At 43.4% G+C, this 12,795-nt stretch overlaps 1 protein-coding gene across 5 annotated transcripts in view; it reads right to left on the bottom strand.

Annotated features, from left to right (window-relative positions):
- Nucleotides 1-12,034, bottom strand: part of MTDH (metadherin) — an 80,049-nt gene extending 68,015 nt beyond the window's left edge. For 4 of the 5 annotated variants that reach the window (XM_015145659.3, XM_015145660.3, XM_028852186.2 and 1 more), the window contains exon 1: nt 11,324-12,027. In XM_015145659.3, the coding sequence (XP_015001145.2) occupies nt 11,324-11,704 (381 nt within the window). In that variant the 5' untranslated portion in view covers nt 11,705-12,027. 5 annotated transcript variants of the gene reach the window in all.
- Nucleotides 12,035-12,795: the final 761 nt, after the last annotated feature.

Here is a 12,795-nt window from a genome sequence, read left to right as displayed (position 1 = left end):
GAGAAAAATATGTATTTTGTCTTACAAATTTCTTGTTAGAATTACACCAAATGACAGAGCATGGGAAAGCATACTTCTCCAGAAACAGTTTTTCCCTTCTTTTTAAAATTTTTCTTAAATTTTTGGTAGAGATGAGGTCTTGCTATATTGCGCAGGCTGGTCTTGAACTCCTGGGCTCAAGCAATCCTCCCACTTTGGCCTCCCCAAGTGCTAGGATTACAGATATAAGCCACTGCACCTGGCCCATCTTCTGTTCTAATATCCTTTTCTCTCCAAAGCTATGATGGCCTATGTCCTTTATTCCCACATTCAAGCATTTGGGCCATATTTTATATTAACAAGCTCAGATAAATGTTAAGTCCTGGTGGTCAAAAGGGCCTGGACAGGCATCCATCAAGTCCAATGCTCCAGATGCAAATTCTTTTGGGAAGTTAATGGATTAAAAATAATAAGCAAATATATTATCTCAGAGGTTTAAAATAGTCCAGGCTTGCTCTAGAAGCATTGTAATGCTATCTTTCTTTTTAAAAAGCTGCTGTTTTCTAAGAAAATTATATAATACTCACTCAGTAGAGTGAGAGTAGAACCCTAGCACCTTGAAACAAAGACAAGTAAGGCTCAATGCCTGCGCTCAAGCTTAGAACCTAGTAAAGGAAGACAGGTATACAATAACACATAGTAAAGTACAAAACAAAAGGTATACTCTTCCTCACACTCTCAAGAGTACGGGTTTTGAAAGCAAGCTGAGAGACCAGGATAGAGATCCCAAATGTGTTTCACCCTGGACAAACACTGGAAAGTCATTTTTTTTTTTTTTTTTTTTTTTTTGAGACAGGATCTGGCTCCGTTACCCAGGCTGGAGTGCAGTGGTATGTGATCTCGGCTGGGCTCACTGCGACCTCCGCTTCCCAGGCTCAAGCCATCTTCCCACCTCAGCCTCCCAAGTAGCTGGGACTATAGGAGCACACTACCATGCCCAGTTAATTTTTTGTAGAGACAGGGTTTTGCCATGTTGCCCAGGCTAGTGTCAAACTCCTGAGCTCAAGCAATCTGCCTGCCTTGGCCTCCTAAAATGCTGAGATTACAGGTGTGAGCAACTGTGCGTGGCCAGAATCTCAATTTTACTGGCTAAAAGTGATACTGAGCATACAGGAGGCATAGTATATATATATTATCCTCATCATAAAAAAGATAAGAGGCAAGAGAGCATTAAGACAAATACCTAATGCATGTGGGGCTTAAAACCTAGATGACAGGTTGACGGGTGCAGCAAATCACCATGGCACACGTATACCTATGTAACAAACCTGCACATTCCGCACATGTATCCCAGAACTTAAAGTATAATTTAAAAAAAAAGATAAAAGGCAAGAAATTAGGAAATTCAGAAGAGGCATCATTGTAGCTGATAGGTTAGAATATAAGATAGTCTAACAATAATAATTTCCAAGTACTTCCTAGACACATTACATGTATTATCTCATTTAATGGACAAGACCTAGTTTTGGTAAGTTTGTTTTAGTTGTGAAATATTCTTACACAATTCAAGATGGAACAATTTGTTGTCAGTTTGTTTGAAAGTAAAAACTTTTTCCCCTGCCAAATGTTATGCACATATCAACTACATAAACTAAACATACACATAAACCATAGCTTTAGACACAGTTCAATCCCAATTTCAAACTCTTAATAACTGAGAGAACAATCTTACAAATATAACCTATGGTTCAAATTTGCAAAACCTCACTATATACTGAAATATTTCCTTTAGTGGTAAAGATCCTTGTGCTTTCTAAACAGCCAAAATTTCAACTCAGGATTCCAAACTGTCTCCTTGTTGACTGAAGCAGGGATGCTCAGGGTTACCTTTATGAGATGATGGAGAGATGATAATAACTATCACATGGTCAAGACATGCCAAAGATGATTTCTGAAAAACTAAATACAAGCATTGGTTTTCAATATTTTACATCTGATGGGTATGATAAGGACTACAAGTGAAACAGTAAATACACGTCTGTATAATTCTTTCTTAGAAGAAAGACGTCTAAGAGATTCTGATGGATGCCTTCTGGGAAGCCTGGCATTCCATGGAACAGTCTGAAAACTACTAATATAGCTGGAGAGAAAAAAAAGTGCATTTTTAAACTGATGAAATAACACCAATTCCTCACTTACGTCTCTGAATTTTGCTTGAATAATGATTTAAAAATACTCTCAAGGCTTTTACAGCCTTGCGAATAGTACACTAACCAATAACGCCAAAGCACAACTAAAATTAATGTTCATAGGGTTTACTGTTGTTCTTGGTATCTAAGATGGGCACAACTACTAAAGGTCTTTTCTGTCAGAACTGTAAAAGGTCTTTTCTGTTAGGCCTCTGGCAGAATGAAAAGAAAAGATGAAAAAATCCTGTCACATAAGCAAACAAATGGAGCCAAAATTCTGGAGCTTTTGTAAGGTCATAATAATTTTCAGCAGAAACTTCTGACTTGAAATTTTAAAAGCAATAAAGCTATAACTCACTGGGAAAATTGAATTTGTTCTCTGAACACAATTTAATATCCTGGAACATGCCATCGAAACCAGAGAGGTATAGTGGAAATAACAAAAGTTCTTAGACTAGAAATTAGGATACTGTTTTGCCTTTGAAACTCCTTTGCTCTATGACCTTGAATAAGTCAGTTAATTTTTCTGAATCTCAAGATTTCTCTTCTGTAAAATCATGAATATTTGTTTTACCTATCATTTGGAATTTTTTGAGCAAATGATTATTCTTTTTTTCTTTTTTTTTTCTTTTTTGAGATGGAGTCTCACTCTGTCGCTAGGCTAGAGTACAGTGGCGCGATCTTGGCTCACTGCAACCTCCGCCTCCCGGGTTCAAGTGATTCCCGTGCCTCAGCCTCCTGAGTAGCTGGGACTATAGGTGCACACCACCACGCCTGGCTAAGTTTTGTATTTTTAGTAGATTTTAGTAGAGATGGGGTTTCACCATGTTGGCCAGGATGGTCTCAATCTCCTGACCTGGTGATCCGCCTGCCTCGGCCTCCCAAAGTGCCGGGATTACAGGTGTAAGCCACCGTGTCTGGCTGATTATTCTATTAAGAATTAAAACTGACAAAGAGTGACTTAAAGGAAAAAAGAAAACTCTATAGGTGGCAAGTGATACAATTTGTTTTTATTATTACCAGCAAAACCATTACCTAAGAATAAAAAAACACAATTCTATTGGGAATATATTAAGAGACAAATTTATTTAGCTCAATGACAGATTATCCAATTAACTGAGACGTTATTTTAGCCACTTCATTCAGCTTTCAGTTCAACAGATAATTACCAAAGGCACTTACATGCCAAGCAGTTTGCCACTGGTTTACAATCTGGGGAGGGAGAGAACCCAAAAAAGTAAATGGGTAAGTAAACAAATAATGTACAAACTGTGATAACCACTATGAAGGAAACATCTAAGGGGTTGAGACAGACAATAGAAAGGGATGTCTAAATTTCAAATAGGGTGATCAGGAAAAGATTTTCGTGGAAGGTGACTTTTAAGGTGAAAACTAAAGGCTGAGGGAAAGATTGTTACAAAAGTGTTAATAATAGCTCATGTAAAGACGCTGGGTTGTGAAAGAGTCTGAAGAACCGAATAGCAAATGACAGGAAACTCACTCAAATTCAGCTTAAAAAGACAAGCAGGTGCTGGGCCATACAGGCCATGGAAAGAGGTTTGGATTTTAAACGCAAAAGTTACTAAGTGCTGGTTTTAGGCAGCATGGTGATTTGCTTTGAAAAATCTCATTACTAGTGCATTGAGAAAGGACTGGATGCAGTAAAAAGAAGGCTACTGCTGCAGGTTAGGGGAGCTAAGGTGACACTAGAAAAAGTAGTCAGATTGAATATATATTTTAGAGATAAAATTTATGGTACTTTGCTGATGGGTTAGATATAAGGTGAGGAAGATACGAGGTGAGAAAAAGATTAGAATCAAGGATGATTCTTCTATTTTTGGCTTGAATAACTGAATGGATGGTAGAGTATTTTACCACTTACAGAAATGGGGGAGACTGGGAGAAGGCAAGAAATAACAGGTTCTGTTTTGGAGATGTTAAAAGTTTGAGATGGCCGGGCGCGGTGGCTCAAGCCTGTAATCCCAGCACTTTGGGAGGCCGAGGCGGGCGGATCACAAGGTCAGGAGATCGAGACCACAGTGAAACCCCGTCTCTACTAAAAATACAAAAAATTAGCCGGGCGCGGTGGCGGGCGCCTGTAGTCCCAGCTACTCAGGAGGCTGAGGCAGGAGAATGGCGGGAACCCGGGAGGCGGAGCTTGCAGTGAGCCGAGATCGCGCCACTGCACTCCAGCCTGGGCAACAGCGTGAGACTCCGTCTCAAAAAAAAAAAAAAAAAAAAGTTTGAGATAATTTTTAAAAAGTTTGAAATACATATCAGACTCCCAATCAGAGAAATCAAGCATACATGCAGACATGAGGTTCTGGAGATGACAGAATAGTGTAGATATAGATAGAGACTAATATACAGTTGTTCCCCATTATTAATGGATTCTGTATTAGTGAATTTACCCTTTCACTAAAATTTATTTGTAACTCCAAAATCAATGCTTGAGGTACTTTCACGGTCATCTGTGGACATGCACATGCACAGAGCTGCAAAGTCACTCTGCAGGCACCTTCCCAGCTGAGGTCAAGATTCCACCTTCTTATTTCAGCTCTCATCACTGTAAATAAGGATCCTTTCTGAGGACTATTTAGTGCCACATATTTTGCATTTTTTTGGTGCTTTTCGTTAGTGATTTTGGTGTTTAAAATGGTCCCCAACTGTAGTGCTGAAGTGCTGCCTAGCATTCTTAAGCATAAGAAGGCTGTGATATACCTTACAAAGAAAATAATGCATTAGATAAGCTTTGTTCAGGCATGAGTTCTAGTGCTGTTGGCCATGAGTTCAATTATGTGAATCAACTAAATTAAATGTCTGTAAACAGAAACACATATAAAACAAGACTATGTATTGTATATGCTATTGGTGAAAATATTGTGACCAGAGGCTTGGACCTAATTTTGCATTTTCCCTAGAAGCACTAGTTTAGTACTTGCTAATTCAGTGGGAACTTTACAGAATTTCTGCAGATAAAGAAAATCAACTACACTGATCTGTTCCAGTACTATTTACAACATACCTTTTATGTGTGTGACCACTAGTAATGCGTTTTGTGCTCCTAATATGGGTAATGGGCAGACACTCAGATACTTGCAGAATGATTATTAGACAGAACCACATGAAATGGCGATATTAGACCATTCTAATCCAAAAAATATGGCATAGCCAGGTGTGGTGGTGCGTGCCTGTGATCCCAGCTACTCCGGAGGCTGAGGTGGAAGGATTACTTGAGCCTGCAAGGCAGAGGTTGCAGTGAGCCAAGATCATGCCACTGCACTCCAGCCTGGGTGACAGAGTGAGACCCAAGCTCAAAAAATAAAAAAAAAAAAAATTTTTTTAAAAAGGCAATTCCATAGTTTCCACTAAACACGAAACATTATGCTAGGTGTTACAATATATAACTCTAGCTGAGGAGCTAGGGAAGGCTTTACAGTTGAACCAGCACTACAGCTGGGCCTTGAAGAACAGGTGGAAATTGGTAGAGACAGGCTGGGCACAGTGGCTAACGCTTGCAATCCCAGCACTTTGGGAGGCCTAGGCAGGCGGAGTACTTGAGCTCAGCAGTTCAAGACCAGTCTAGGCAACATGGCAAAACCCCATCTCTACAAAAAATAAAAAAATTAGCTGGGCATGGTGGTGTGCGTCTAGTCCCAGCTGCTCAGGAGGCTGAAGTGGGAGAGTCAACCTGAACCTGGGAGGGTGAGGTTGCAGTGAGCCAAGATTATGCCACTGCACTCCAGCCTGGTTGACACAGCCAGACGCTGTCTTGAAAAGAAATTTAAAAACAAAAATAAGAAAAGAAATTGGCCAGGCGCAGTGGCTCATGCCTGTAATCCCAGCACTTTGGGAGGCCGAGGTGGGTAGATCACGAGGTCAGGAAATCGAGACCATCCTGGCTAACATGGTGAAACCCTATCTACACTAAAAATACAAAAAATTAGTTGGGTGTGTGGTGGCGGGCACCTGTAGTCCCAGCTACTCAGGAGGCTGAAGCAAGAGAATGGTGAGAACCTGGGAGGCGGAGTTTGCAGTGAGCCAAGATCGCACCACTGCACTCCAGCCTGGGTGACACAGTGAGACTGCATCTCAAAAAAAAGAAAAAAAAAAAATTGGTAGACAGATAGAAAGAAGGGCCTTTTAATAGATAAAAACAATGTCCAGGGGCCATGGCTCATGCCTGTAATCCCAGTACTTTGGGAGGCTAAGGCAGGTGGACTGCCTGAGCTCAGGAGTTTGAGACCATGCCTGGGCAACATGGTGAAACTCCATCTCTACAAAAAATACAAAAATAACCAGGTGTGGTATCGTGCATCTGTAATCCCAACTACTTGAGGGGGTGAGGCGGGAGGACTGCTTGAGCCCGGGAAGTGGAGGCTGCAGTGAGCTGTGTTCACACCACTGCACTCCAGCCTGGGACAAAGTGAAGACTCTTGTCTCCAAAAACAACAACAATAAAAACAACAACAACAAAAATGAAAATAATAATAAAGAGACACAGAAATCTAGCCAAGCAGAATTATTTCGTCTTAGGAGTAACGGTGAGAGACAAGCCTAAGGTAGGGTTAGATCATGAAGAGACTTGAGTGCCATGTCATGAATTTTGGATTTTGTTCAGCAGGTGATGGGGAAACTACTGAAACGATGTGAACATCAAAGTCACGTGATCAGGGTTAGGCTTCAAAAGACTCAACTCGCATGAGTGGGTAGAAAAGATCGGCAAAAAAGAAACTGGAAGCAGGAAAACCAGATGTTAGAATAGTCTAAGCAAAAGGTAATAAAGTCCTAAAGTAGGGCAGTGGCAGTGAAACTGGAACAGAAGTAATGACTACAAAAACCACTGCATACTATTAGAATACAGTCATACATTGCTTAATGAGGAGAATACATTCTGATAAATGCATCTTTGTGCAAACATCACACAGTATACTGACACAAACCTAGCCTATAAACCTGTACAGCATGTTGCTGTACTGAATACTGTCGCAACTGTAACACAATGGTGTTTGTGTATCTAAACACAGAAAAGGTATAGTAAAAATACAATATTATAATCTTATGGGGTCATCAAATAGGCAGTCCTTCACCTCACAAAATTAAAGCCAGATGAGGCAAACAGCCATTTTCCACTTTAAAGAGAAAAAGGGGCTCACATAGGTACTTACCAGTCATGAAAAATAGGAATACGATGTATAAATACTTTTGTTGGATATCTTACTATATTATGCATTCAACAATTATTTTTTTTTTTAGTCCCAAGCATTGTGCAAGGCTATCTGGTAGCAAACAAAAGGAATTATTATTTTATTCATTGAGCTTAGAGATATGGAAATTACACTATAGCAAATCTTTATGAACATTCCTACACTAATATGCAAATAACTTGTTCCCTAAAATAAATTTTTGAGCTGGTTGTTCATGCCTGTAATCCCAACATTTTGGGAGGCCAAGGGGAAGATGGCTTGAGGCCAGGAGTTTGAGGCTGTAGTGAGCTATGAGAGCTATAACCACCACTGCACTCCAGCATGGGCAATAGAGCAAGACCGTCTCAAAAAAAAAAAAAAAAAAAGAGACAATTTTCTTTGATATTAATCCTAATTATGTGCTTCCGGAATTCAAAGCCAATTGTTACAGACCAGTTTTCGCAGACTTCACTTCAATCTAAGTCATTACTCAGATTAAAAATCAAGTGAAAAAATACTTATTGAGTGTCCATTCAATACAGACTTTGAGGTAGATGTCATGAAAAATACATATAATTATTTCCAAACATGCCAAGAATGGGGTAGGGCGGAAAAGAAAAAATGCCAAGAACTGAGGCAAGTAAAAAGTGCCCCCCTCCCCCACTTTCAATTAGGGAACAAACTGTAATTCATACCCTAAAAGATCTATGGCATAATTTTATTAGGGGATAAAAAACAAATTGATAAAATAATTTCAGAAATTGCTTATAAACAGGTTGAGGTAAATACAGATTTAGCCACTATTTACTTTACAAATGAAAAATTTGAAAACAGGAGCAGCAAAATTTGGAATGATTTAAGAAAAACCTAAAAATAATGGAATGAAAAGATCAGAGATCAGGAATCTACAAGCTTTTTTTTTTTTTTTCTTTTAAAAGACAGAGTCTTGCTGTGTTCCCCAGGATGGAGTGCAGTCACCTGATCATAGCTCACTACAGCATCAAACTCCTGGGCTCAAGCGATCCTCCCACCAGTGCCTCCCAAAGTGCTGGGATTACAAGCATAAGCCACTGCGCCTGGCCCAAGCATTTCCACAAGCATTCAAGGTGACTCTCAATCCAAGTAGCCAAGGATAACACTTTGAAGAATCCTGCAGTGTTTTAACTCAACTAAGATTTTAAATTTGTAAACAAGATACACTGAATAGAGCAGGGTGAAATGCCTTACTCAATTTTAGAGTTTCCCATTCCTGTCAGGCTGACAGAGTTGTCTTCTTTCAATCCTGAGCTTTTATTGTTTCTCAGGCCTCTCACATTATCTTGCTCTTACTGCCTTCCCTTCCCCCCGTTTTTAGACAGGGCCTCGAATTGGCTCACTGTAGCCTCCACCTCCTGGCTCAAGCAATCCTCCAACCTCAGCCTCCAGAATAGCTGGGACTACATGTGCGCACCACCGCACTGGGATAATTTTTAAAATTTTTTGTAGAGATGAGGTCTCACTATATTGCCCAGGTCGTTCTCGAATTCCTGGGCACTTCTACCCACTTTCAAAGTCAGCTTCTGTGATAAGGCCTTTCATGCCCACCTGGGTTCACATCTAGTTGTATCATTAACTTAAGTATATATTTTTCCACAACTGAAACAAAAAGCTCCCTGGGGAGAAACCGAGCTTTTACATTTGTATCCCCGCCACAGAGAGATATGCCAATATTGTATTCCTTTTTACCACCTTCAATTTGTAAGTAGTATCTTGCTTTTCTTCAATACTTAGCTCAGTTAAAGGTATCTAAAGAGTCCTAAATAAATGGCAGCTTGTACTTCTTTGCCCTGTAAGCTGCCATTTTTCTAACTGTGGGTCATGCCTCACAGTCAAATGTGAAATGAATTTAGTGGGTCATGAACATTAAAGAAAAACAGAACAGTTTTATGTATGTAATGTAAAATGTATTTCTTACTGTGGGTTTCAGTCACAAAAGCTTGAAGTCCCAATTTTGTAAATGTTAAACTTCTCGAATACATCTTCAGTATTTGGTAAATAAGGATATTTTCTCACCCAATTAACATTCAGCCATACAGTCTTCCCATTCTCCACTCCTCAAAGCTAACGCTAGGTTTACTTATTTACTCCCCACTTCCTTAACTCGAATGAAAAGGAAGGGGTAAGTCCTAAGTCTACCGAGCATTCTTCACAGTACTGTATAAGCATTCACTGGAGTCTGTATTCCTTCAGATGAGTCATTTGAGTGTTATAATGCACTTCGGATGGGTTCTTGGAGCACCCATCTCTCTCAACTCAAGTTTATCTGAAATTCTAGATGTCCCAAATAGGGTTTTGAAATTTTCACAATGCGCTTCATCCACATGGGTTTGTGCTCAATGTGTTTCTTTCAAGATCACCTTTCCTTACCTTGGAGAGCAAGGTTCTCTATTTTCACCATAACATTACTTTGATAATTGGTAATTCTTGATAGTCTCCACAAATGTTTAAATTATTTATATTCCAAACCAGTTCTATTTTCTCCTCTCCTAACGTATGGTAGTATTTACATTGACAAAGTTGTGCCTTTTCCAGGTTTCATATGTATCTTGCATCTTTCTCAATCAGTAGGCAAAACGTGAAGGCTTATCCAGGCCTCATAATGCACTAACTATGACCTGTCACATCTGTAATCTAGAGATTAGAGTTTGTTACCAACAAAACTCTTGTTAGTTTGAACTCAAACCCCATTTCCTCCAACAACTTTCCTCAAGCCCTCCAGTGAAATGTCTCCTACCCTCCAAACCTAACACTCAGTTCAAACCTCTTTAACACCTATCAGTCTATGCAAAATTCTAATTAGCTATGAATATGTCTCCCAGATTGACTCTATGTGTATACCTTGCACTGCCCTCCAAACACCAGAGTGCAAATTTCACATAGTAGGGCCTCCGTACTGGCGTACTGAACTGTACTGAAAAGGCGAAGAACTTAATTCGGTGGATATAAAAATAGGTTAGGTGCTGTTTCTAACTGCATACTCTCCATAGTTTCAATTTGCTCAAATGTAAAATATTTTTAAAAATACATAAAACTATTAAAGATATAATGGGAGAACCATGGGAATGGCAATAAAGAATGTAAACTTACAACACGAAGGCCTAAGACAGATGTGATGCCCTCTGCGACTTCCACACGTGGCCCAGCAAATCGGTGCCTGAATTCCTCTCTCGGCTTTCACCATTCTGCCCTGTCATCTCCCTTTACTCTGTTTCACAAATCTACCACACCACAGAGTGTGCAACAGACTCGTTCGTTGAACTCGCCTTAGCTCTTTCTCATAGGACCATACACCTCAAAGCGTATTAGGTAACCGACCCCTTCTTGCCTTGCTCCCGTTCCGGCCTCTGTTGGCCACATGTGCCAGAACAAGAGTGGGCAACCATTTCCCTTTAACAGTCCCAACTAAAATGGAAGCGCGTCTAGACCTGGACACCTTTAATCCTGTGTAAGCCTCAGAATTTCTAGGTCACCGTACTTCCTCCACTGGCTACTGTCTCAATGTGACTTGAGACAGACATCTGTCTTCCGAGCGCAGGCTTTCCACAACTTCCCAACACCACCTTAAGGTCCCATGACGCTCCACATGCAGCCTCCTCTGCAGGCCTCAAGGAAGGATGCTGTGCTATTCTAGCAGTCAAGGTTCCCAAAGATGGCTTGACCTCTGGGCGCCTATCTGAATGGACCCCTCAGACCTCCTAACTTCTTTCCTCGAAACTGGGCTTCCCCACCCATCCTATACTTCCTGAGTTTCCCCCACTCCCCAAATAACATGACCCCCTAATCACCGCCTGCTCCACTTGGGAGAGCTGCCTCTCGGCTTTGGACTAAGCACTCTTTTCCCTTCACGGCTGGGGCGCGGCCTCCCCCCAGCTCGAGGGTCTCCGCGCCCGCCCTTCGCCCGTTCTCTACCGCCGCTCATCCCATACTCACTTTGGGCTTCTCGGACAGTTTCTTCCGGTTCTTCTTCTTCTGTTCCTCGCTCCGGAGATTCTTCAGTAAGGCCAGGTCGTCGGGGGCCGCAGCCGGCGCAGCCGCCGCCTCCTCCCGCTTGCGGGGCGGGCTCCTCCGCTTTTTGCGGGCGCCGGCGCAAGCCGCGGCCCAGCCGTAGCCCAGCAGAAACAGCAGCAGCAGCCCGAGCGCGCCCGTGCCCACCAGGATCACCCAGCCAGGGTACCGTTTCGGCTCCAGCCCCAGGTCGAGGCCCAGCTCGGTGCGCAGAAAGCCTAGGCCGACCGAGAGCATTTCCCGCAGCCGGGCCGAGCCCTCCTCGGCCTGCTGGGCCAGCTCGTCCTGCCAGCTCCGTGCAGCCATCTTCCCTCCCGTCAGAGGGACTCGCAGGATGACGCCGGGGCGCGGAGACGCCGTGGAATAGTCAAGGGAAGCGAGGAAGGGCCGGGCCGGGTAGCCTCAGGCCGAGCGCATCGCGGCCGTCCCTCGCGCTGGAGCCGGGGATCGGCCGCTGCCACCGCGGGGAGGGCGGAGGGGTCTCCCAGGTTCCCCGCTGTCAGCCTCACTCCGCCGCCGCCAGGAGACCCGGGAGGCGGGAGGGAGTGTCTCCAGTGGCGGCCGCTAAGCGGCGTCTAGGCGCCAGCGCCAGGCCCCGCTGTCCTCCCTCGGCGGAACAATGGCGGCTTGGGCCGCGATCCACGCCGCGCGCGGGGCCTACCGTGGGTCACGTGGCGCCAGTGGGCGGGGCGTGGGCGTCACGTGGGGGCGGGTGGGGTCGGGTGGGGCAAAGGCGCGGCCCGGAAGGTTGGCTGTGGTGGGTTCGGGCCTGGTTAAGACGCGGCGTTGAGGACCCGTGACTATCGACCAGAGGCTGGGAGGGGTTAATTAGCGGACGCCTCCGCGGGGTGGCTGGTGGCGCTGTTAGGAGACGTGGCGCGACGAATGAGTACAGGGGAGGGGCTTCGTGAAGAAGGGGGAGGGGGGAGGGTTGCAGCGCTAGGAACGGGGTCACCGGGTCTAGGTCAATGTCGCCCTGGCAGGTGTAGGGCTCTTCATGCCTTTTTCTGGAGTGTTGTTGAGGTGGAATCGCATTTTCTCCCTGGGGCGCCAGTCAGCTGGATCCTTCCAGAATGAGCTCGGTGGAGTCTGACGCCGAACACTCTTCTTCCGGGACCTAGGTTTAATTCACAAATTGGGTATTTCTCTCCAGAGTGTTTCTCCCCAGGGCAACTAATACACTGCATGCCTGCCAGTTGCCAGCCTGGCGAGGGCACGTTTGCGTCGTTTGGCTCATTCACTCTTGCTCTCAGTGTTGTTAGTCCCCAGAATTCAAAAGTTGGAACGCCAGTGGGCGGCACTATTCTTTTCCTACTAATTTGGAGCTTTAATAACACATAAGAGGAAGCACATTAGATTGTATTTACTTATGGAGGGAGCTTTCCCGTTACGTTTTA

Source organism: Macaca mulatta, chromosome 8 (genome assembly GCF_049350105.2).
Source record: "Macaca mulatta isolate MMU2019108-1 chromosome 8, T2T-MMU8v2.0, whole genome shotgun sequence".
Lineage (NCBI taxonomy): Eukaryota > Metazoa > Chordata > Mammalia > Primates > Cercopithecidae > Macaca > Macaca mulatta.
The sequence above is the reverse complement of the archived record's forward strand: the minus strand, read 5'-3'. Positions and strand labels throughout refer to the sequence as shown.